Genomic DNA, 26,078 nt, shown 5'->3' with positions numbered 1-26,078 from the left:
TGGTCACGGAACGTTTGAAGTCAACCTTATCGCAGTTTTCCACTGCTTCAATGAGCAGTTGATTGTGCTAACCTCCCAACTGCAGCCATGATAACCAATTCTTTTATCCGAATAAACCACCCCTCATATACAACATTCTTATAACTATTTAAAGCTTTCGTGACTGCAGGGATTCGTCTTCTTGGTTCTTTCGGTAAAGTCACGTAGAATGGAAATAATAAAATAATAATAATAAAACATAATTAAATAATTCTCACGACGTTTCGGCCACAACGCAAGCAGCCGTCCTCAGGTGGAGAACAGGTCTGTCGAGAAGACAGAGTCTGAATTATTTCCATTCTACGTGACTTTACCGAAAGAACCAAGAAGATTCTTATTGCTGTGATACCCACCGTACATGCAAATGATGCACTCGCGCTAGCGTTGACACACACACATACAGACATGCGTGCATGTATCGTATGACATGTGTTTATCCTGCTCTGCCGTCTGCAGGAGAGCCGAGCCCGCCCAAGGTGCACGGGAGTGTCGGCTCGACCGGGAATTCCTACGTCATTTCCTGGGTGTCGCAGGATGACGGAGGCTCCCCCATCCAGCACTACCTGGTCAAACATCGGCCGGTATGTATACATGTGTGAGTGTGTGTATATATACCTATACAGTGAAACCTTGGATTGCGAGCATAATTCGTTCCGGAAAACGTGTTTGTAATCCAAAGCACTCGTATATCAAAGCACTCGTATATCATACTCTTAGGTTTTTTTGGTAAAGTCACGTAGGTAAAAATAAATAATAATAAATAATATAAATAGAAATAATAATAGAAATAAAATTATTTTATTTCTGTTTTTTAATTTTTACCTACGTGACTTTACCGAAAAAACCTAAGCGCATACACGTACTACTCGTATTGCAAGACCTCGCTCGTTTATCAAATTAATATTTATTAAAAAAATTTGCTCGTCTTGCAAAACACTCGCAGACCAAGTTACTCGCAATCCAAGGGTTTACTGTGAATTAGATATGTGCAGAGCGGCAGTGTAGTGGCTAGCGCACTGAATTACGAGCCCAGCGAGTGGAGTTCGATTCCTTCACCCGGCCAACGTCAGCTACGCACGTCTTAACTAGTCCAGGGCATCTCCTAGGTCGACTCAGCCCAAAATGTGTGCTTAGTGGGGTGTGAAAACGTCATTACTGGGGAGACAAAGGTGGCCAGGCATGGTACTGGTCACTCACCCCCCTACTGCTTCGTGCCAGCCTTCACAGGTACTTGTTAGCAGCATTTGCCCCAACAGCTTGTTAAGGCTGTAGGGAAATCTTTGCGTTTGGGCACATGTATATGTGCGTGTATCGCATGTGTGGACCTGTCAACAACTGGCAATGGTGATGTCAAGATCACCCACTGTGCAGAAGGCTAATACTAGATGATACTGGACAGTTGTAGGCAGTCTCCCTCAAGCAACAAAGGAGGACATATGAGCGCTACGGTGGATAGATGTTAACTGCTTTGCCTGGTATACAGGAGGTTGTGGGTTCGATCCAGACCCTGACGATGCCTTATATTTGGAGTTTGCATGTATTCCCCGTGGTCATGTGGATTTTTCTTCGGGTCCTCCGGTGTTTCCATCCACATTTAGAATCGACATCACACGTTTAGAGTATTTGGCTGCTATACATTCCCACATGATAAGCCACTTCATTGGGCTATCACTTGCGGCCAGGTCGCATCTGAAAAAGAGCTATATAGGTCAGTGGGCCTTACCTGGTAAAATAAATAAAATATAGTTTAATGAGCAGATCACCAGGCAGCTAAAATACAGCAAGGAGTGGCAGTTAGTGCATCTACCATTGATTTCAGTCATTTATCCATACAACAATAATAATTTAAATGTATCATTCTCAGGGCGCTTGGGCCTGTCTCATGACCTCCTGCCAATGAGCCTTTGGCACTTCTCCTGAACTGTCACAAAGCACCATGTGACTTCACCACCACCAAGTGGCACAATCACGGGCGGCTCTAACCTTAGATTTGAACCCATGGTCTCAGTTGTGCAGGCTCAGAACTCTGACCCATTATTTAGGCCAGACGAATCCCATGAGCTACGAAGATGTTTTTCACAGATGTCCAGCAGATAAACTGCTTGGCCACCCCTGCGTCTCACTTATTTTAACGATGGACACGGAGTCATCCTATCAGATTAAAACCCACATTTTTTTCCATTGCTGATAGCAAGCACATTAAAGCTGACGCATCAGGCGGCAACGAAATCGCCCGCGCTCAGCAGCATGCTCGGTCGCCCGTCTCTCCATTTCGAATGTTCATTCACTGCACGAGGCCGAGTTGACTTAGGGGAAGCCAATGGTATGGATGATGTGGAATTGATCCAAGATAACCAGAATCCAGTCGGTGGAATAATCAATATGCCTACTCTCCTCGCATGTGCATACAAAAAAAAGACAAAGATCTCCTCCCATTTCGTCATATTAAACTAAACTAAACTAATTTTTTATTTTATCAGGTAAGGTCCACTGAGCTATATAGCTCTTTGTCAGAAACGACCTGGCCACAAATGATAGCTCAACGAAGTGGCTATTGATGTGGAAATGTATCGCAGCCAAATACTCTCGACGCACATTGATTCTAAATGAGGAGGGAAAAACCTGAGAACCCGGAGAAAAATCCACGCGACCACAGGGAGAGAGGCATGCAGACTATAAATATACGGCAGGCGTCAGGGTTGGGATCCAACCCACGACCTCCTGTACACCAGGTGAGGTAGTTAACATCTTGCCACCATTGGCGCCGCCATTACTCTGCGCTGCTCGTTCTGCTCGCCAGTTGGTAGTGCAGGCGCTGTACATATATATGTTGAACTTCTTTCGCATCGTACGTAGCCAACCGCGCCAATCGGAGGTGCCCTCTCACTTGTCGGCGATGAGCTCCACTCTCTGAGCATCGGTCACGCAAACTCCAAATACACGGCGGGCATCAGGGTCGGGTCGAACCCACGACCTCCCGCATGCCAGGCGAGACAGATAACATCCGGTCAGGGTTAACGTTCCTGAGTGACGGCCGCCGGTTCTCGCAGGTGGACGGCAGCGCCGAGTGGCTGGAGCAGCGGGCCCCGTCCACCAGCAAGCACGCCATGCTGTCGTCGCTCAAGTGGAACACGGAGTACGAGGTGCACGTCAGAGCCATCAACAAGGAGGGCGACTCCGACCCGGCAGAGCACCGGTTCACCACCCAACCCAAGCCAACAGCCAACGCAGGTACGGGCCGCGCGTGGCGTGACGGGTGAGTCAGACCATCGTCCGCCGAGAAGGGGGCGATGGGCTCGAGCGTGCGTGCATTCGCGGCTCGATAGTGGAAGTTGCGCATTGCCATGGCGCGCAGATGATGAGGTTTAGGTTGCAACAATGAGATGACCGCACGTTAACGTTCCCACGCCGAGTGTTAGCGTCAGCGCGCTTCTTGGTGGGCGCGTGTAGCCTGGCCGTGTTTTCCGACCTGCTTTTCCCCGCTGTAAATTGGACCCAATCTCCATTCAATGTGAAAAGCAAATCAATCATCACGAGTACTTTTGTTTCATAGGTTTAAATTGCCGTCATTACGCATGTTGAAATCCTCGGCATTACCAATTGAACAAATGTTTCGGGATTTTTCTTTTCTTTCACAAAACGATGTGTTCTAATGATTGGTATATTTCAATGTGCGCTGTGGCACTTAAAATCAAATGAAGACAGGCAAACTGTTTAAATAAAGAGACAAAAAGCTACGCAGCCAATTTATTTCACCTGCATTGAAAAGACGCGTATAGACGCATGCACTGTGCGCGCATGTGCTGTGCGTGCATGCGCCTATGTGTGTGCGTGTGTGATAGTGCGGCATGGGCCTTCTTAGGTGCTCGCTAACATTACTTGTCCCAAAAGTATATTTAGGCTATACCGGGGGGTGGGGGGTGGGGGCGGGTCTTTGCGTGCTACGAAACCTTGTTTATTCACACTTATTATAATCCAGGCATGTTCTGAAATGCAATTTCTGCAGGCAATTAAACACAATGTCCCCTCTGCCTGCTAATGCATTAAACAATATCTGCACAAGCACAGTCACATGATTGTGGAAATAATGATGACCACGTTTAATAAGATAGCTCAAAGGAATGGTAATGAGACACAACTCATCATTATTAACTGAATATGCATCCAAGCAGACTCAAAAATACATTTTGAGAAATCAATAACATGAATGTACATTTAATTTCTGTGGTCTTTTTTCCAAATGTTATTCCGAACGTGCTATTGGCATAATGGTATGAGACAAAGACTCCATTGGCATCACCAACCGGTGTGTTAGAGAATGGCCTGCAGAAGGAGATGTAACAGAACTATGTCTTGACATCCCTTCATGCACCAGGAGGTCACACTTTCGTGCATACGCTGGTACAGAAAAATGTTGGTTGTATGGAAGTCAAAACAATTATATACTTGGAAAATTCACAGAGATGGAATTGATCCAAATCGTAATTTGATTAAAGATGTTTTTGTTATTATTGTGCAGTGATTGGTTACCGGGCTGAGACTAGTAACTAGCAACAACTGAAAACCCAGTTTAATCACATGTGGCTGAAACCAGAATTTAAAACCAGGTTCTCACAGGACCTGTCTCAGCGCCCTGACCCCTAAGTTACACGGTCACCTCGAAATAATATATTAGATTTGTATATAACGTTGAGAAACGTTAATATCGTTTATAACGTTGGTGATATTGCACTAATTGGAGTAAAATTTGGTGAAATTGCACTCATTTGAGTATCGGGGCAATGCTCATCTGCCCTTTACAGCCCTAAATCAACGGTGGAAATTCCACATTCCCATGGCACAACCGCTATTGATTTCCCACAAAGTGGCACGCACATTATCAACCCCCCCCCCCAGCTAATAATACTCGACTGGGATTGGGAACTCGCAACCTTCTAGATTGTGAAGCCGCTTGTTCCAACCACTGCGTCACGTGGCCAATTACGTTGAAAAAAAAACACAAAATGAATAACAATGAGCCTGTACGTAATCAGAATTACCCAGCGCATCACACCTATCGATTCCCCCCCCCCCACCCTACCTTGCATGAGTGGATAATTGCCGAGCGGATAAACAAGGTTTCCCGTGTATACTTAGAACAGCCGGTCTCCCCGTGCTGCCTTTCCAATGCTGATTAGGCAGCTGATTATGCCGGAACATGGGGTCCAAGTGTCTGCTGGGGCCACATCTGTCGTGCAAAATTTGGACACTCGTGCCGTGGGTGACGGTGGGTGATGGTCGCGCCATCTGGAGCTCCACCATGGCACCTGCACCCTGCGATTGCAATCTCTAATCAGTGACGGAGTAAATAAAAAAGCAATGGTTTTCTAGAATTTGTACACGTCCGCTGTATGTGTGTTTCGGACACGGTTTCGTTAAAGTGTATTGCTTGCTGTGCTTATACGAACGCATTCGAATGTATGTGTGTATTATGTACGCGCATACATACACACATAGGTAGATACAAATAGGCATACATATATACAACACGCATGCATATACACATGCATATGATCGTATATGGTGGTAACAATCAGAAAATCGTGAACAAAATGATAACTTGCACTGCCTTTATGTTGTGCACTTTTTAAATTAAATATATCAAAATATATATTTTTATCTATCTGTATGTCCTTTTTTACGTGTTGGGCTAGTCTAAAATTAGACGACGAATTAAAAAAACAACAATCTTGATTACTATTCTGTCTGTGAACTATAATACCACCCTCGCACACCACAAACACATGCATGCATAATCACATGCGCACATGTGATTATATGCATACACACAACAATGTGTATTGTGCTCTCATGGCTCTGTATATGAACCTTTCATATATTTACACATTCGTATATTTACATATCCATGTATTTACAGATTCATGTATTTACGTGCATGTGTACATACACGTACCCACATTTAATCGTTTGTACGTAGATGTTGTTAGCTCCCTCGGCACTGGGTTAGATTCTTGGCCAAGGTGGTGCGTTTGAAACCGGCAGACAAGCCTCTTCATCCACCGTTGTTTACGCCTCCCTCGGCAGGAGATCAAAAAATTGAGATGCGCGTGATGGCTTGCGGTGGGGCATAATGGTGGGTTACCCAACAGCTTCTATTCTAATCCGTGAGTCCAATTGGGGAAACACGTCCTTCAGGAGGAGGAGGAGGACGCAATTATCTCGGCGTCGTCCGATCGCCACGTACGCAGCTCTCCTCGACCGGGGGTGAGCGCTGCCGCTGCGAGCCGGCGGCATCATTGGCCGTTTGCGTTCGTCCGATCTCGTGCGGAAAACGTGCTCTCGACCTCCTGATCACGAGCACGCTTAGTCGCTCCCAAGCGGAGTGAGTGGTTAGGGGTGGATCGATTGAACCGTTTGATGATTGGGATCCAGAGGTCGCAAACGGGTTTTGATTCCTTACCCGTACCCGTACCCGGCCGCACCAGGGTCGCAAATGGGTACCCATACCCGGTCGGGTACGGATACAGGTAGGGAACGGGTACCCGTACCCGGCCGGGTACTGAAATGAGTGACAAACGGTTACTCACCAGTGACTCACGGCCTAGCCGTACCCGTACCCGGCCGCACCAGGGTATGGGTATCGGGTACCCGGTTGCGACCTCTGTTGGGATCCAAGCCCGGCCGTCCTTGCCCACTGCGTTATCGCGAAAGAAACGTGAACAGGTAGCTACATTTTTTTGTTCTCCATCCCCCTGTCCTCCTGGCCGCATAAGGCTTCTGGAATGTTTGGCACACTTGTGTTTTATTTAGATCCGTGCCTTATTAAATGTTTTAACCTTCTCTCTTTAAAAAAAAAAATACATCTTTACAAATGCATTTTGTCTCCCTGAAATATCCATTTGTTTTCATAGTGTGTTCTCTGTGCAAATTCAACTGTCTATTTTTTCATTTAAAGCATTTACTTACAATATTTCTGTTTTTCCTTTTCTCTTTTTCTCGTTTTATTTTTCCCCCCCTCTCTCTCTCTCGTTCCCTTTCCCCTCGACCAATCCCCGTTGACCGCTTCTCTGCAATCTCCGTTTTGCCTAACACTACCCATCCCATTAACACGGCAACAACTCTGGCGGCGGTCGCAACAACCCCGCCAAACGGACATGCTGCGCACGTGGCATTTGTTTCATCCCACCCCATCTCTCCCCCCTCCCGTTTGCGTTTCTGTTTTTGTTGAACTCGCGCACAACGCGCACGCGCGCAACACGCATGCGGCTGTCACGTTCACACTCGCGGCATGGCGACGAATGAATTGCACCACGAATGCAGACATGCCAGGCTCGTTCGCTCCGATTCAGCCGGCAGTTTTGCTCACTTTGCTGATGGCTGCCTTCACTGCCATGCTTACCGCTGCCTAGCCAGGGACAACAACAAAAAATCATCATCAACACCTAGCAACGATGTCACTTTCTTTATAATGTTTTGCTATGGTCGTAATTAATATTTCAGTTTTTTTGTTGTTGCTATTACTGTTCTCGTTATTAATAAAGATTTGTATTTAATAGATATACCATTCTCTGCATTAGATAGTAGCAGTAATGATAATTACACAGTGTAAAATTCCACGTGGAATATTTTGAGTTTGCATGCAAATAAATACACTTCACCGCCAATGAATTGTAACATAATAATGATGACTATTCAATAGTTTGAAAATTGATTTTTGAATTTCCACAAGCTACGTTTTAACTTAATTTCCCGACATGTGACGGGATTCTTTCGCGGCATTTGTAATTTTTCGGCCAATAAATCTCGGCAGATGTCTCGAGCGGTGACGCCATGTGAGTTCGAACGACGTTGGACTTTCAAGGGCCCTTTACCTCGGCATCTGCCTCGTAAACACGTCAGTGTGAACATTGGGATTCCAGAATGGTAAACAAATGCATAAAAAAATTCGAAGGTTGCTCTATCAAATTAATTGGGCTCTCAGTGCATGCAACGCCAGTTGACTGCCAACTAACATACAATGTAACGTTAAATGTATGCATTCCCTGCTCCTCGATTACATGCACAATAATTCACACTGCGGCATCTGTGCCCACTGCGCAATTCTAATTGTGCACATTTTGTCACGGGGCGCCTTTTTCTGTTTTGCTGCAAAAAGTTCTGCCCAGCTAAATTTTTTTGCCCCCCCCCCTGCCCCCATGAGAAGTTTTACCACTCCAGTCTTTAACCCCTGACCCCCTGACCCCTTCCACCTAACGACGCTGCAGAATGGCTAGCTGTTGCGCATGCGCCATCTCATCCCTATCTCCTTTCCGTGAGGTCTGTCCGTCTGTTGGTCTGTCTGTGTCTGTTGTAGCCACCAAGGCTAGGTGTGCCAAGCCTTCCTCTGTCCCGGCGACGTCTTTGGGTAAAACGCGGCGATCTTTTGATAAAAATGGAGGGTTTGGTGGTACATTTTTTTTTTTTTGGGCCGGAGAGAGTTTTTCACGGCAGCCAAGTGCGCACGTGCCAGTGCTGTGTTCACTCTGCAAGATGTCGCTACCCACCCCCCCCCCCCCCCGGTCACGCTGGTGGTGGTGGTGGTGCTGATGGTTTTGTTGCGTCAAAACACACGGTGACGGACACCACTGCGTTTCCAAGCGTGCAAATGAGAGTCCGGTTTTTACATTTTACCCCAAAGTATTGCTCATGATGCGGAATTGTTTTCTTCTCTAACCCAATTCACATCCTTAAAAAAAAACGACTTACACATTGTTCGATTGTCTTTGTAAGCAGTCATGTATTACCACTTTACTTCCCCTTGATTTTAAACATGAGCGTGTACTTGTAATCTTCACTGCATGTCCATCTTGGTGATATTTCAGTGATGTCCACCGCACGTGCTGAGTACATGAAAACTGTGCATAATATTTGTGTATTTTCACCTTTAATATATAGCGATCAATTGATTCACAAGTTTTGGCTTGCTTATGACCCTGAGCAGCGGTCTGGTATTACGTTTGGCAACTACGCAGAACAGTGTGATACTGTAATACCGGTCCTATGCTGATTATTGCGTGCGGCCAAGTAAAAAATAAATAATACACTGGAAATATTTTCATTATCTCTTAAATCTTATTTCTCTGTCTTATGCTCCAATGGACACGAAATCCATAAAGTAGACATATGAACAATGTAATATTCAGAATACAGCGTATGTATTTATCAATACTGATTAAAAGAGATGTCACTGTGTGTGTGGCTCCACTTGACCTCAGATATTAGCTGTGTAAGAGGGGACACACCGTTCGCCCAAAAGTGCTCTCGTGCTGTGTATCCTGAGCTCTTGTGTGACGTTCCAATACAGCCCTTTGCAGCCTAAATGACCAATTTGATGAGCGGTGCATCATGCATGGTTGCATGATTGTGTGGGAGTTGGTTATTGAGTGGCATTGTTCTCTCTCTCTCTAACAAAGATAACAATACACCTACGCAGTAATTGTCACGTGCTCAGACCCACATCTTCGTTATTTTCATTTACATCCCCCCCTTTCAACACCATCTAAATTCAATGTGTCAAATGTAATCCTATTCATACGCCCGATAGATTATATTATTATTAACGTCATTGTTATCAAGTAACATAGGAGTGTAAATATGAGTATGCTGTGAGAGATGTTTTTTTCTTAACATAAATATTCTTTGCTGTAGATACATGGTTAAACTGCCCCCACCCTCAAAACAATAATACGAATTAAAATGACTTTGCAATATCCACACTTTGTAATGCTTTTCCTGCCTAATAGTAGGGATAACGTCTTTGAACACAAACCAGGCGAGGTCCTATTTTTACTCTGCAACTTCATGTTTTTGCTCACAAGCCCCTTTCCCCGTACTATTGAGCATTTGCTGAACTGGACAGAGTGGCGATGCGGCAAATTAGCAAAGGACTCGCTCCCCATTCCCAGCGGTGGCTAACGTCAGCGGCAAGTAAAATCTGTGAACCAGTCCTTTGGCTCCCATCTTCATAACCCCCCCCCCCCCCCCCACTGAACAGCAATGGTTAAGTTTGTTAAAAAAAAAATCCTCATGGCCAATTGCAGCATGGGGACACCTCCATCCGGCAGTGTTGATTGACAAAAGGCTGCAAACAAAATGTTTTATTGAAGGGCAGCATTGCACAGAGAAATGGATTGTGATCGTCAAAAGTAATTGCGGCCACCCATCGGTATCCTGAGCAAAAGTTAACGGACCGAATGCTTGCAGTTAACGAAAACGCGGCGCGAGGCCCGTTCGCTCAAGCGTCGTTGGGCAGTGTCTCATAAAGGCGACCTGGATTTTATTTTTTATTCACAACTTTACGTCTTCAACCATCCTACGTGCACGCGCGCACGCTTCTTTGGCACTCATTTCCGGTGTCAAAAAATTGACGACATGCTGCGTTGTCATAGATGCACCGTGCTTGGTCTAGAAAGAGAAGTGAATGACCACGTTTATGTTTATTCGGTAGTCACAGTAATGGAACCGTGCTTTTGTGGACACTTGGCGAGCATTGTCAGTGCATGCAGATGGAAGAATGAATGAAGGCAACACAGGTTTTGAAGCTGGATTCTTAGGCTTGTTTTCTTTTGTGAGTACCGCTCTGGTAGGTGTTGATGCTATGCACCCGAGGACCATTTGTATATTAGGAACATGAAGTCCTGCTGCCAAACATGCAAGTTCCAGTCCACGCCTCCAGTGATAATTCAATGTCGCTTAAGATCATATCCGTTTTCCCTGATTGTGACAATAAGTTTCAACGCTGCTAATATTGGTCTATCGCTTAGCACGTGTTTGAATGGATGTCCACTGCTCCATTTTTTTAGCCAGCGGGTCATTCGCAAGAATCCAGATTCAAACTGCCTTGATTATGGCCGCGCACTAACGCTCAATGCTGATAGGCATCATTTTGCATCATGAAAACGTAATTTGAAACGGTTTGTTATGCCGTGTCAACATTTGCCTTGCGTACGAAAGAATTCAAGGAACGTGACGGTAATGGATACCTATGCTCAAGATAGTATTAGTACAGTGACGAGAGAACGAGGATCACTTTTATCAAGGATATTGGACTCGTTAAAAAAAAAGTTGGCAGTGTTCAGTTGAGTATAATTTACACACCAAATACAGTAACTTTTTAGGTTTTTTTTTCCTTCTTTGGTTCAAGCCTCAGAGAGCCCTAATTGCAAGTCAATCATGCCTGCAACTGAGAGGTTTTAGATCGACAGCAGTTCCTGCTATTGGTGTGTTTATATATATTGAGAGTATAAATATAATAAGTGAGATCTGCTGTGTGGGGCATATGCATTTGGTACCTTCCATTCTGTGCTCAATAAACAAAAACACCAACGAACAATCACACGTCGTCTTTTCTGCTTTGCATTTGTAGGTTCCCATTTTACAGCTGCCTCGGTGAAACAAAGACAAAAAACACGAGCGGACCTCATAGATGTGTATTTCCCGAGTGTGATTTTTTTTATGATGATGATGATTATGACGATGATGAAGCCGTTGCAAGTTTTAAAAAAATTCCATGCAATTTGAATGCCATTAGTGAATATTTGCATAAGTCTTAAGAGTGCTGTCAAATGCATGGCTAACACTATTTGCCCCTGCGTTTAATTATTTTCCCCGGGATGAGATATTAAGGTTACATATTTAAAATTAATGGCGTTTGCACAAGAGTACGTGGCCTGTGTTTCTCATTTTTCCACATTTATCACCCCGCGCGCGCACATAACGTGTCACTCAAACTTACACATTTTGGCCAAGATTTTGCTGGGAGTTAAAATTTTCCACAAGCGAGTTTTAATTGAATGAGATAGGAAGGCCATTTAACGGGGGATTACCAGCACGCTGCTGTTTATGTTGATAGCACTCTGCTGCACAGAAGGCGGTTTGGCTGCCACTTACGTCCTCCCAGTGTGTCATAAACTCCGCCATTTCGGTGTATTTGTAAAATGTGCTCTCACACACTTTATTCCATTTTGGCATGTGATTATTATTTATACACGCTAGCCCTGTTCAAGCTCGCCACGGTGGCGAGATGTTAACTCCCTCGCCTGGTATGCAGGAGGTCGTGGATTCGATCCCAACCCTGACCCCTGTATAATTTCAGTTTGCGTGTCTCTTTCCCTGTGGTTGTGTGGATTTTTTTTGGGCTCCTCCGATTTCCCTCCAAATTTAGAATCAACATCACACGTTTAGAGTATTTGGCTGCTAGACATTTCCACATGATAAGCCACTTCGTTGAGATATAATTTGTGGCCAGGTCGCTTCTGAAAAATAGCTCTATAGCTCAGTGGGCCTTACCTGGTAAAAATAGTCAAGAGTAATAGTTTAATTAACCACGTAGGCTTTCGCGACCATCCAGCATCTTCGGGCACATTGCCCGATGATGCTGGATGTAATTACCAGCGAAACGTCGTACTCAAAAATTGTAAATGTTGTGGATTCACTCTTCAACACACCGGTGGGCTAAAGTAGTGAACTATTTGTCTTTTGTCAGCATGACACGTTTTTTACTGATTGGCCATGTCGGGTGGTGGAGGGTTACGACACATTTATAAATAGCGTGATCTAACCCAAAAACGTATATTATTAATAGTTGAATTATTTACATTTTAAATTAAGCGTGTAAGGAAGAAAGCTAACCAAAAACAAACTTGCCTCTGCTGCAAAAATGGAAGCTGCATTTCACGAAACAGCTTGGCCTCCCGTTGGCAAGGCAAAATGCTCGTACATTTTCTCTTCTCTCATCTATTAGTCATGATTGTAAAAAAAACAGTTTCCGTATGCTTTCATGGTTAATTTTGTTTGTTAGGTTGATCTGACAAGAGCTGATAAATGTTGCTGAGGACGAGTTAGAGAGACGAAAATGAATTAAACTAGCACGGTCAGCGGAAGGGGTTTTAACTTGGGGGGGAAGGAGGGAGGGTTTGAGGGAGGGATCCCGTTGCTCTAAGTGATCGGCGCCCAACGGAGGTAGCTGAACTACGTTTTCGAAGCGGCACTCAATCTGCCTTATTATCGGTAGCGATGCAGCGCCCCGGATACACAACTTAATTTCCCAGCCGCACCGTGCGTGCGTGCGCGCCTGCTTCCAGCTCGCCCTCTCAGAGGATCCTGAGTGCCACGGAGAGAAACGAATCTCATCCCGAGCGTGCAATCTATCACGAGTGGCGTTTGTCCTCGTTTTGATATATAAATGTGAAGTTTATGCTGTTGCTGGAGGGCTTCGAGGAGGAAGCGAGGGGTGGATATGTGTGGCATATGCAAGGGTTTTGGTGGATGGGGAGGGGTCGGCAGAGGGTGTGTGGGTTTGACAGGGCAAGGTACGATGGAGACAGGATAGCAAACTGCTTTAGCTCTGGGGGTGTGGGGGGCAACGGGCGGCTGAGAATTTAATAACGAGAAGCCTGCATAGTGGGAGCGTGTGTGCCCGTTCCATTGAAAACTCATTTCTTGAGAACTGCCTTTTTTGTGTTTTCGTTTCTTGTCCTTCCCTCGCACCGCCGATTACCTTTGTCGGCTGCGTACTGTGCGAAAGAAATTCAACATAAATACATTAAAACATTTTGTATTCATGTTGAACTTGTTTCGAACCTTACGTACCCAACCATGATGAACACCTGGCCCAGGTCACAAGTGACTCTGACCATCGCTGCGCACGCTGCCGTAAGAAAGCGCACGTCGCAGCGTTAGTGTCGCATTCTGGACGCTGTCTGAGCTACGTGGGGTTTTTTTTCTTTCCCGTTTTGTTTAAATGCATAGAGTGCACTGCAGCTAACTTGGTAAATTAGCAGTGGCTCACTGCAAGTTGCTGTGGAATAAAAATATAAATTTTCAAAGTTGTATTAGTGTACGTGACGTGTAACATTGTTGTTTCAGAAGTTATTACTCCAATATGGGGCGAAGCAGCGAATTCAGGTTACAAAAAGGGTAAACTGCAATTTACCGTATTTGTTTATGGGCTAATTTTATATAGATTTCTGTAAACATTTTGGCAAATGTGCAACAAACTTTAAACTTCACTGAGTTACAAAACTACTGCTACCAGTCCCGGGTCCGTTGCGTTCCAAAGTTGCAAATTTAAAATGCTCACCATCATAGCCTTTTGGAACAATTTAGTCTTTATTGGGGTGGAGGGTGAATCGAATTTACACGGAAACCACTGCACGTCGAAAACCAAGCCTATACTTTTTTTGGCAGTTGGCACCGGCAACATTGGGCTCATTAAAACCTGCCGCGACATTCACGTGGGTCAAAGCCTTCACGGCGTACAACTCAGCGGTGCGCTCCTTTTGGCTTGGCAGTGCCCTCGCCCTGGAGCCACGATGAGAACCCTCGCCCTCCTCACCCGCCTCACCCTCGCCCTCCTCACCCGCCTCACCCTCGCCCGTGTGCCGCTCCCCCCTCCGCTTCCGGGACAGGCGATGACGGCGACTCGGGCATCCTCCGGGCCGCCGGCGGGATGGGCACGGGCGCCATCATCGGCATCGTCATTGTCATCTTCCTCATCTTGCTCGTGGCCATCGATGTCACCTGCTACTTCCTGAAGAAGTGCGGCCTCCTCATGTGCATCACGGTCAGCTTGTGCGGCAAGGCTGGGCCTTCCGGGAAGGGGGCAGCCGACCCGGAGCAGGGCAAGGCTTCCTACTCGTGAGTATACGTCTCTGTGGCTGTGTTTGTCCTGTATATATTTGGGGGAGTGGTGGTGCAGCGGCTAGCGCGCCGGGCGACGAACTCGGCGACACGGGTTCGATTCTTGCTCACGGTCAACACCAGTGACGAATATCTGAACCGGTCCTTGGGCCTCCCCTTAGGTCAACTCGGCCTCAAATTAGTACCTGGTGCGGTGTGCAAACATCGCCACTAGGGAGACTAAGGCGGTCGGGCGTGGTGCTGGCCACCCACCCCCTCGTGTACCGTTCTGGCCTTCATAGGTGCTCGCTAACAGCACTTGTCTCAACAGTCTGTTAAGGCTATACGGGGGATCTTTGTCTTTGTGTATATATGGGCAAAAATGGGCAGCGGTGGCTAATGTCTAGCGCACTGCGCTGCAAACTGCCACCCATCCGTAGGTCAAATCACGTTGAAGCGAGTACTTGGCATGGTGTGTGTACATCACCATGGGGAGGCAAAGACGACCGGGTGTGGTGCAGATCACACCAGCTGCCCACTCACCGCACTGGGTATAATTGTCTTCGTATAGATGGACAGAGGCCATCGCGTGCGGGCGGCGCGTCCGGTCGTAACGTTTGTTTTTCCTCTCCGCCGCTCGCGATCCGTTCGCCGGCGCCACTGAGACGCCGTCGCTCGTTGCCGTTTGTCCGCGGCAGGAAGGAGGAATCGAAGGAGCCCATCGTGGAGGTGAAGACAGAGGAGGAGGCGACGGCCAACCACGAGGATGGCGGCCCGGCGAGCGAGCCCACCGAGACCACGCCGCTGACGCAGCCCGAGTACGTCGCTGTCGGTCGCATCGTTGCAAACCGCAACCGTCACCGCTCGCTGCCTCTGCTGTCTCTGTACTTGCGCTGTAACACTGTTCGGCTCAGCCTTGGCTCCGGCTTGGCTCGGGCTCAAGCGATCAAACCCAAAAGCCGTGCTCAACTTGAGCCGCCTCTGAACATGGTTCCGAGTCATGCTCGGGACGTACGTATGTTTGTACGTATGTGTGTTGAACTTCTTTCGCGCCGTACGTAGCCAACAGTGCTAGTCGTAGGTGCGGGGTGGGGGGGAGAAAGACAACAAACTGAACTCAAATAAAAGATTTCCCGTGAGGCTGAGGGCCTGAGCCTAAGGCATGGCTGAGCCACTCGTATACATTTAAAAGCAACTGAGCTGCACGAGCTTGAGCTGAAACGTGTTCGAGGCCAAGCCATAGCCGAGCCACAACTAAAGCTCACGGTGTTGAGATTCACAACGTCCAGGAGGAGCGGCTGGTGCCTTGTAGGTCACGCCGCTGAGTCGTTTGTTGTCCTTCCACCGCATCTCCAATTAGCACGGTTGACTACGTACGGTGCGAAAAAAGTTCTGCATACAGACGCCGCTGAGAAATCTGGGTTAGGATCCGGGTCTCAACCACATGTGGCTATTAACACAGGCTATTGTCGTAGAGGGGTTTGACAGTGTGAGTCTGGCCACTTAATTTGACCGAAATCAATGTACGAGACGTCTGATTGACTTGGGCCAAATTATCGTAGGTAAATAAGTGTTCTGTTAGAAAGACGACGATTGGTGTCGATGAACACATCGACGCGGTTGACTTCACAAAGTAGTTCCGGTGGCATCTCGCGTGCCCAAGGTGATGCACCGCTAGCTGCATGAGATCCGAATGGAAATGTTCTTCACACATTTTGTGTAGGGAATTTTTTTTTTGTTAAAGGATCTAACTGTTTGAATAAAATACAGCAGTTAGAGCTCATGCCACGTTGTCGGCCCTTCCACCTTGGAACGCCATACCCCATCCACGTGCTGACCCTTTAGCGACATTTAAGCGCCTTCTCAAAAAAACTATCTTTTTAGTTGACTTTTACTGAGCGTACCTCTGAGGTGGGCTCGTCCGTGCCTCAGGGTCGCTGCCTTCGGGCAAGTGGAAATTGTGCTCGTTACAAATTAGCGTCGTAGTTATTAATGCTGCCATCGACTTATTGTTATATGGAGCTGGAATCTTGAACACGGCTATCACGTTCACTTAAATAACCTCCGAACCAAGCCGGGTTTTTTTGGACCAAGAGATTTGTTTATGATCCCTGGCAAGTAATGGCTAACGTCATTATGCATTTAATACGATAAAGTATATGACGGTGAGGTGTTTTTTTTTATGCGAAAACATAAAATGAAACAATTAAATCAACAAGCTTAGCGGCACTATTAAACCAAGCAAAACACTCGGCTGTAGAAACTTTTTTTTTTATTTAAATGTCACCACCGTCTTCCAGCGCATGTTGCCAGATGGGAAACGTGTTTTTTTTATCGTGTTTTGACAATTCCACACTGGAAATTTTTCTTCACATTGGAGACAGAACGGCGTGCGCAAAGTGCACTTAAAGTGACATTTTACGGAAACCAATTTGGATGTAGCTCTGAGAGCAATTAGACCACAGATATGTCTGTACGGTGTGGTGCGTGTGTGTGGAGCTAACGGCACTTGCACCAACAATCTGTTAAGGCTATATCGGGGATCTTTGTCTTTGTGTGTGCCAAATATGTTATTGCAGGGAAGCGCACGCAAAACATTCAATATGAAATCATTCTCTTATGAAGCCAATGTCACACTTCATATTATGCTGTGTCCGGGAATTTGTCTCATGGAGGCTAATTGCATTTTATCTTTTTATTTTGCCATGTGTCAGTTCGTTATCACCACCATCAACATCGTCACACAATCGCGACACCTGCAGATGTCATTCCTGGAAACTGTTGATGTGCTCTTTAACAACAAACAAAACCAAATACTTTCTCCCAAGAGAAAGGGTTACTTGTTTTATTATGAATTTTAACCAAATCTGTGATGTCCTTTAAAAAAAGTCAACGAAGCTGTTGCAAATAATTACTTTTTAAAGACAAGTGAATGTGTGGTTTTCTCTCTTGCTCTCTCGCTAACATAGCATTTTCTCAGATCATGCTCTTACCAAATTAAATTAAATTGCCCACATAATTTAGTTTGTTTTGCTTGCGTTTAATGTCCCATTGCATATGGCACCGATGTTCCACACGCCTGCACACTGTGTTTAATGCCATAATGTCCTCGTTACATTGAACCTCCACCCCTAAACCCTTGGTTATATCTGGATTCCTCTTCACTTAAGTGCAACTGTTTCCTCGTGGCTGATAGTGATCGTCATGCCATTCACACGACAATCAAAAACGAAAAATGCGTTTAGGATTTCAAACAAATGTTAACATTTAACAAGTAAATAGCCAATCCGTGCGCCATGCTAACTTTCCCATAATGCTCATGGGTGTAATGATGCGGGCTGCTGTGAACTACAAACGTAGGTAGCAAAAATCAAATCAAATAAATGAAAACAACTACATTTTTAGTTAATAAAATAAATGAAAGCAACTACATTTTTTGTTGTTTTCATTTATTTTATTTTTTACCTCCGTGATTTTACCGAAAAAATCAAAGAGTATGAATCCTTGCAGTCACGAAAGCTTCAAATCTAGAACTACAAAGTGTTCAGCTGCACAGATATTTGATGAGGAGGTGGACACCGGTTTCACAGCTTCAGAAGCTTTGTGGAAAACAAAACAAATGTGTTTAATTGGGCTAAATTGCACTGATGCAGTCGGACGTTGACATATCTCATGGTGATTTGCATCTAATACGATAACAAGGGCAACTAATACGGCGCGCAGATTCTAAGCGCTGAAACGTTAGTTCACGTTCGCGAGGGCTCATTTATTTTCGCATTAAATAGATAGGGGAAAATTAAAACACATTTGTTACGTGAGATATATATATATAGTGTTCTAAATAAATGTGCACTGTGTGCTAGCTGACTCCTGCGCCCATTGTTACGTTTTAAATATATCGTGCAGACAACAGGATCCGCATGCGCACTTTGTTAGTGTTCGTGAGTTGTTTGCATTTGGCAAAATCATCGCACATTTGTTATTTTCCGTGGTTAAACACGGCACGTCTTAATCCAGAGTGAAAAATGCGTTCTCTACTTTATTTTTACGCGGTTTAATGATTCGGAGTAGTTTCAGATGAGTTAAATGCCCTTGAAAATAACAACGCAGTGAAACATATTGTGTATCACATGCAGTAATGCCACTTTTTAATATATTATGCATGCTCATCCTATTGAATTCTAAAAAAGTTTAGTCGTGTGTAGTTGTTAAATGGTAATGAAATCGTAATGTCAGAAAATAAACACAGTAGACACTTTCAGAATGCAACGGCCTTAAAAATCAATAAGGGCTGCAGTTTAATAGACAAGATAGATTAAAAATACCACAATATACTCGGCAAAACCGAACGGACAAAGCAAAACTACCAGCAATTGAAATTTTTATGCGCACATAATAATGATATTACATCATGCTGTAACCAGTGGCGCGTACAAGCAATAACCCTTCATTTCAACCAGGTCAATATCCACCAGGACAGAACTTCCTCTTGTAAGTTGAAGGAAACGTTCGCGTTTGTAATTTGCGCTGTTGTGAAAACGACAAGCGATAGATGCCAATGCCAATGTGGTCTTTATCATCTTCTTGGTTCTTTCGGTAAAGTCACGTAGAATGGAAATAATAAAATAAAAATAAAAACATAAAATAATTCTCAGTCTGAATGACTCTGTCTTCTCGACAGACCTGTTCTTCACCTGAGGACGGCTGCTTGCGTTGTGGCCGAAACGTCGTGAGAATTATTTTATTATGTTTTATTTTTATTATTTTATTATTTCCATTCTACGTGACTTTACCGAAAGAACCAAGAAGATGAATCCCTGCAGTCACGAAAGCTTTAAATCGAAATTTATGGTCTTTATCATCCACGTCTTTTTTTAGACGGCATGCTTTTGGTAATTCCCTGCGAGTGTTGCTTGGGATTGAACCCAGAGCGCCACGTGGAGAGTGGATCGCTAAAAGTCGCTGGAGCAGCAAACGTCGGAGCGCCCGAAGGCACTGGCGACTTTCAGAGTTCTTGACTCAGGGTTGTGTAGATAGTGATTCAGATGTATGGCTGAAAACAGCCGATTAATTAATTAAGAAATGTTCCACTATCACTGTCGCATCTAATTAAATGTCAAATTAAGTGAATTCATTGCACCGGGTCCACAAAAAGATTGATTTATAATTGTGGAATTTTAATAATTCAGCGATAAATGTTAGGCTAATGCTTTATGAGCTTGTTTATAGTTTGCTTTGGCTATATTTCACGATTTATTTTCTAGACAATGAAAGAAAAAGCAGCTCGTGGTGCCGCGCTGGAACATTTCGTTTCAACACTGTGCAGTGCATGCCATTAATCACTTGTCAGAAACCATATTACATTTGTGTTGTACATTCATTTTTTTGTTTATTCATGGTCTTTTTTATTTGGTGCATCTCTGTGTTCAAGTGTAAACGTGGGTTTTGCGACAAATTATTGTGCTTTTGTGACGTAAAATGTCTGTCCTTCTGGTTTTCCACATCTGTCGGCTGTTTATCGTCAAAATATTTTCACGTGATTTCCATCCACCGTGTGTCTGAACAACCCTTCATTCTAGTGCCCGTTCTGAACCCACACACCATGATCGGGTCCGAGAGCGGGTACAAACCCGCACTCCTCCTTCCTCGTGTGCACACGTGCGCAATGTGTACACGTATCTCTCTTTCTCCTCCTCCTCCTTCCACCTCTCTTCCTGCTGTCCGCTCGTTCCGGCGGACGCCTTCGTTTGCTGCGACCAAACAAATGGCGCAGGCGCAACGCGGACACCGCGGTGACAGTGATCGCAGACCCCATCCCTTCCGGTAACGCCGGCACCGCCACCACCACCACCAACTCCGAGGCGTACGTCACCGCGGGCAGCAGCCCCGCCAGCGAGATCGCTCCCACGGCATCGGCCGAGAAGGTCTCCACCGCTTCCGCCGCCTCGCTGGCGAAGATCAAAACCAACGCCCCGGCGAGCCCGACCGTCGCCGCGGCGACCGCGGCGGCCTCGTCCTCCGAACCAAAACCGGGCGACCCGTCGTCCGTCAAGACGAGCGCGGCGTCGCCCGGTGGCAAGAACGCCGCCGCCACCGCCGCCGTCACGTCTCCCGCGACGGGCGCCGCTCCGGAGCAGGAGAAGCCGAAGAGTCATCCCCGAGCGCCGAGCTCCGGCTCTCCGGTTGTCACGGCGGCGACGCCGAGTCCAAAGTCTCGATCGGCTCCGCGGCCGCCCGGGGCCGCTCTGGCCGGCGCGGCAAGCCCGACGGCGGCGGCGGCGGCGGTGGGGGCAGGGGGAGCGACTCCGGCGCAAGCCGCTCCGTCGTCGGAAAAGAAAGCAGACACGCCGAAGAAAGACGGCGCAGCCACGACCGCCCCTCCTGCTGCGTCCCCCGTCATGAATCACAGCGCTGGTGGCACCAATGCCGTGGCCAGCCCCGCGAAGCCTCCCGTGGCCGCAGCTGCTGCTGCCGCCGGCCAAGCGCCAAAGCCGGAGAAGCCGGCAGAGGCGAACGCAGGGCCGAAAAAGGACGTCAAGGCCGAGGAGCCATCGGGCGGAAAATCTTCGGCGGCGGGGGCCGGAGGCGGCGGCGGCGGCGACAGGGACGGGCCGGTGGACGGACTCGGGGAACTCGACTTGGCTAGAGACGTTTTCGCGGCGCTCGCGGCAGCTGGGGAAACGTACGCCAGCGCTCGATTTCCTGCTTCGTGTCCGTGCCGTGCTTTCGTGTCCGTGCCGTTGTCTCCGCTCTCCGTGTCGTGATGTGGCTGTCGTGCCGTTTTGATTTCACTTTGTGTTGCGTGTGGTCGATGGAGGTGCTTGGAACCTCCGTGTCCGGTCGTGCGGCGACGCCATTATTTTATTTTCTTGATTTATTTTGTTGATTTGTTTTTCGTCGATTTATTTCGTTGATTTATTTCTGTTGATTCGTGAGCTTTGCTCGTTGTTGTAGATCACCATGGGCCCCAATGACGTTCGGTCGATCGTCGAACGCCGCTCACGTAGTGAAGTTGTTGTTTTTCTTCGTGCGGTTTGATTTTCTGAGCATGATCTTCTTACCTCTCTTCTGCACAGAGTTTGTGAGTTTATTAGTACGTGGAAAACATGAGGATTGAAAGCCAGACCTAAACCAAATGAGAAAGATTAAGTTTTCGTGCGTGAAAAATGTGCCTTTTGTCATCACCATCATCATCATCACCATCACAATGCTATATTCCATATTTTAAAGCATGTGCATGCTCATTAGTAGCTCGTTTTTACATTAATTTTATTACATACACTCATTTATATACGGTGTTCTACTCTCGTCAGGCCTTTCACACGAACTAGACAGAGTGCCGCATTAAACTGAAGGGTTGCACTTTGTAATGGAGCAAACGCACGAGTAATGCACATTAGGGTTTCAATTGCCATTGCTCGCAAACAAACACGCCCTTGCGATTGCAAACAAATGTTAACTCGTGGTTGTCGCGTGTGGTCGTTGTCATTGTTCTTCTTGTCGTGGAATTTCTGCGATGAATGCAGGAAATCTCCGGCAAAGGAGGAGCCGTCTGAATCCGTGACGGCGCCACCGGCACCCGAAGTAAAAGCCGACGACGTGGAGCTCAAGACGGTCCCCAACGAGGCCACCCAGCCCGTGGCCAACCAGAACGAGAGCAAGGCATGATGGGATTTCCACTGCCGCCACCACTCCGTCAAACTCCTCCCGTCATCCCGCGCCCCCCCTCCACTCCCATCCCCGTCCACTTAGTCGCCTCGCTCCTAACCGCCCCCCCGCCCCGCCCCACCCCGAAGCAAATTTCCTGACCCAAAACGATTTTTGGTTAATTTCAAAGGCGTTCTGTGTTGTGCACGCAATTTGTGAGATTCATCTTCACCTAACCCACCCAACCCTTCCTTCCTTGCGCAAAAAAAAAAATAACTCCTAGGTATCCCAAACATTTCCCCACAATTCTGTACTGCAAGGAGTCCATAGTAGCTCCAAATTACAAAACCCAGCGGCATGATGGGAGCTGGCTTACTTTTAGCCTGTGGTTACGTGACAACATGTTTTTTAAATTTTTTTACGATTAAAGTCGTTTTAGCAAATTTTTTCGGGAAGTAATTATTTTTTTAGTATAACACCTCAAGTTGTTAGTCATCTCACTGTACAAAATAATATTCCAATTGCGTTTATGAGATAACAGCGTAAAAAAATACCATTTTAATGATAACACATTCCATGGTCATTATAATTATGTTTTCGTTTGCGAAATGATAATTTACTTCCCAAGATTCGTTTTGAGTGTAATTATTGGCATGTTCCCGAGCTGTCATTTTAAAACAAAAAATACGAGCAGTGTAGCCGTAATTTTCATGGAAATGTTGATGTCTTAAACATTCATTCAGACTGCTTCACGTGGAGTTTCATTTTAACAAGATGTCAATGCTATTTAGTGGATTTTACATTTATTTCTAACAAGAAAATCCAAAGTAAAAAAAAAACACCCATTTCACATTAAAAGTTACTTAGAGAATAGTTAGTACGGCATACTTTTAAGACGTCAATATATTCTTTTTTACAAAAACATTCCAGTGTGAGAATTGCTACTATCAGTTCCAAATTGGGCTTGTGAGTGAGAAAAACAAAGCCGTTTATTCCGTTCTTAATTGTTTTTAAGAGGAGGTCGCCACCCCCGTCTTCGACACATTTTTTTAGCCAATAGTTGCTTACAAAAAAAACTAAAACAAAAAAATAAATGTTAAAAAGATTCCACTTAAAAACTGGCATATTTTTGAGGTTTTTGATAAGAGCAACAGCGACGGTAGTCGCGTTTTTAAATGTTGCATTTGTATTTTATATATTGTTTTTTGCGTTCATTTCCAACCCAGGCTTACAACTCGAAACAGTGCCATCTCTCAATGATTGCGCGTACATGTCTGCGTACAGAATATGTACTTATAATTAGAAACATGCAAACACACAGACACACACACACACGTACCCTGACCTAAAAAAACGAATACATAAAGACATAAAGTCACGTATTGTGTAGCGTGTGTGCCAGCCATTGCTTTTGTTTTGATTCCCGGAGAGGAAAATCGAAAATATTTAAGCAAGTGTTGACGTGCTTTTGTACTTATATTTGTACTTATATGTACAAAAACATTTTCATCATCTTGTTATTTTTTGTTTTTACAATTTATGGTAGCTTCGAATGTTCTTCTTTCTTAATTTTTATTTTTTAATACAAAAGTACTTTCTATTTCTAAAAGGATAATTTCATACTGCATGGCCTGAAGTTTTTTTTTGTTTAGCAACGTGCGTGTACGTGCCAGGATTTTGTAAGGTTTGCGTTATTCAAACAAATGTTAATTTCACAGTGTTTTTGTCTATATGTATATTTTAAGACATACATACGGCGTTGCTTGAGGTCTGGTGCCTGTTTTACTTTTTAATCCAACATATATTCCAATTAAACAATCGGAATGCACGTAATGATGCAATATTTATGAGTGATTTATAAAAAAATGTTCTCGTTATGAATCAAAACAAAAAAGCCATCATTATTAGCAGAGTGCTATCACTGCCCCATTTTTCAGTCGTGTGGCAATAGTGCTTGATTATATAATCCCGCTAAATTTGTTTGGGAAGGTTTGAAATCGGGAAAGAAAAAATATAAACCAATTATTCAAACGTCTATCTAAATTACAACTGAAAATTGTATAAAACTGCAAATCTCCTTAGTGCAACAGACCTTAAGTAGCTTCCATTGGCTGGGGAAAAAAACAAACGTTGTATTATTGTGAAATGTGTGTGCGCGCGCGTGCTGTATGCTTGAAAGTATGCTGAGGTTTAGAATGCAGGCTAGTGGTATAGAGCCTTACCCTTGCGTAGTGTTAGCTCATAGATTATTCCAGGATCGCAATGTCGGGTTGTTAACTTAATATCAAGGATACATACAAGACTCGTAGAAGTAAGACGCACTTCATTGTGTCAAAAATAATAACAGAGTACATTTGGAATTCATAGTGCAGGACTGTCACATGTATGTATGTATGTATATTGAACTTATTTCGCACCGGAAGTAGCCAACCGTGATAATCTGAGGTGCGGGGGAAGGATAACAAGGTAAACACAAAAAGCAGTTTTAAAGAAATTAGTCTTCAATCTGGAATTAAAAGTGTATAGCTCCAGTGGCTTCCTAATAGCGTAAGGAAGAGCGTTCCAGACGGCCGCAGAAGTGTGTCCGAAAGCGCGCAGTGCATTGACCGTCCTAATTTGATGGCTAGCTAAGAGCCGCTGCGAGGATGACCGGAGTTTACGTGATGGTCACAAAGGTTGGTGCTATGTTTCACAGACATAGTCTGCTGTAGCTTCACGGTGGGGGGAGGTGGGGGGGGGGCAGTGTTTGCTGCGTGTTAATCCCAATTGAGTCATTTGCAAAAATGTGGATCATAGGCGTCATCACAAAATGGCCTCCAAACGATGCCACGGGATATTTAACGTCCACTATTGAATCAGATGGCAGCATAATGTTACGGTTAATAGACCTGCAGTTATAATCAGGGGACTGCCTTCCGAATTTGAACCACAAACCTCTGCAACAAGCGGAAGGTAACACACTACCACTCGGCCAAGTCCACCGCGCCTTGCTGTCCCAGGAGTATACATTTTATATTGTGCCACATTTTATTACGTATATTTCTCTTATCAAATGCGGGTTGTATTCCATGACCTTAGAATGGCCTTTGCTTGAGATTCAGATTCAAATGTGGATTGGTTTAATGAGTGAGAAACTGCAGTACCCATTTTAATATATTCACATATCCATATGTGGCAGACCCTGGACAGTTGAATCTGACATGTCTAAGTGTGAAAGTGCTGGTTTATTGTCCTCGCAACCAACCAGTGCTTATTAATCTATTCCAGTAAATGAGTAAATCGGTGTAACTTATTTAAACATTTATGTGTTATATATTGCTTACCTCCCACGTGATTAGAACCGGCTTAACAATATAATTGGACTTAATACTTAGCTAAAAGTAGAACGAATGGCAATTGTAAATCTTCTTGGTTCTTTCGGTAAAGTCACGTAGAAGGGAAGTAATAAAATAATAAAAATAAAACATAAGAAAATAATTCTCACGACGTTTCGGCCACAACGCAAGCAGCCGTCCTCAGGTGAAGAATGAAACACCACCAAGCTTGGAGCGTATATTTAATCTGGGTTGGAGTGGGGAAGAAGAGCGCCTTGACAAATATACGCTCCAAGCTTGTTGGTGTTTCATTCTTCACCTGAGGACGGCTGCTTGCGTTGTGGCCGAAACGTCGTGAGAATTATTTTATTATGTTTTATTTTTATTATTTTATTATTTCCCTTCTACGTGACTTTACCG

General features: G+C 45.2%; 1 protein-coding gene across 4 annotated transcripts in view; it reads left to right on the top strand.

Moving 5' to 3' along the window:
* Window positions 1-25,798, top strand: part of NCAM1 (neural cell adhesion molecule 1) — a 202,941-nt gene extending 177,143 nt beyond the window's left edge. For 2 of the 4 annotated variants that reach the window (XM_061551025.1, XM_061551026.1), the window contains 6 exons: window positions 496-620; window positions 3,090-3,270; window positions 14,487-14,715; window positions 15,396-15,515; window positions 20,471-21,379; window positions 22,224-25,798. In XM_061551025.1, the coding sequence (XP_061407009.1) occupies window positions 496-620; window positions 3,090-3,270; window positions 14,487-14,715; window positions 15,396-15,515; window positions 20,471-21,379; window positions 22,224-22,365 (1,706 nt within the window). In that variant the 3' untranslated portion in view covers window positions 22,366-25,798. Of the gene's footprint in view, window positions 1-493; window positions 621-3,089; window positions 3,271-14,486; window positions 14,716-15,395; window positions 15,516-20,470; window positions 21,380-22,223 lie in introns of all 4 variants that reach the window. The other 2 variants (XM_061551028.1, XM_061551029.1) reach the window with 2 other exon arrangements.
* Window positions 25,799-26,078: the final 280 nt, after the last annotated feature.

The sequence above is a fragment of the Lethenteron reissneri genome, chromosome 13, assembly GCF_015708825.2.
Source record: "Lethenteron reissneri isolate LAM-NWPU_2019-01 chromosome 13, ASM1570882v1, whole genome shotgun sequence".
NCBI lineage: Eukaryota > Metazoa > Chordata > Hyperoartia > Petromyzontiformes > Petromyzontidae > Lethenteron > Lethenteron reissneri.
This window is presented reverse-complemented; position numbering and strand designations above follow the sequence as displayed.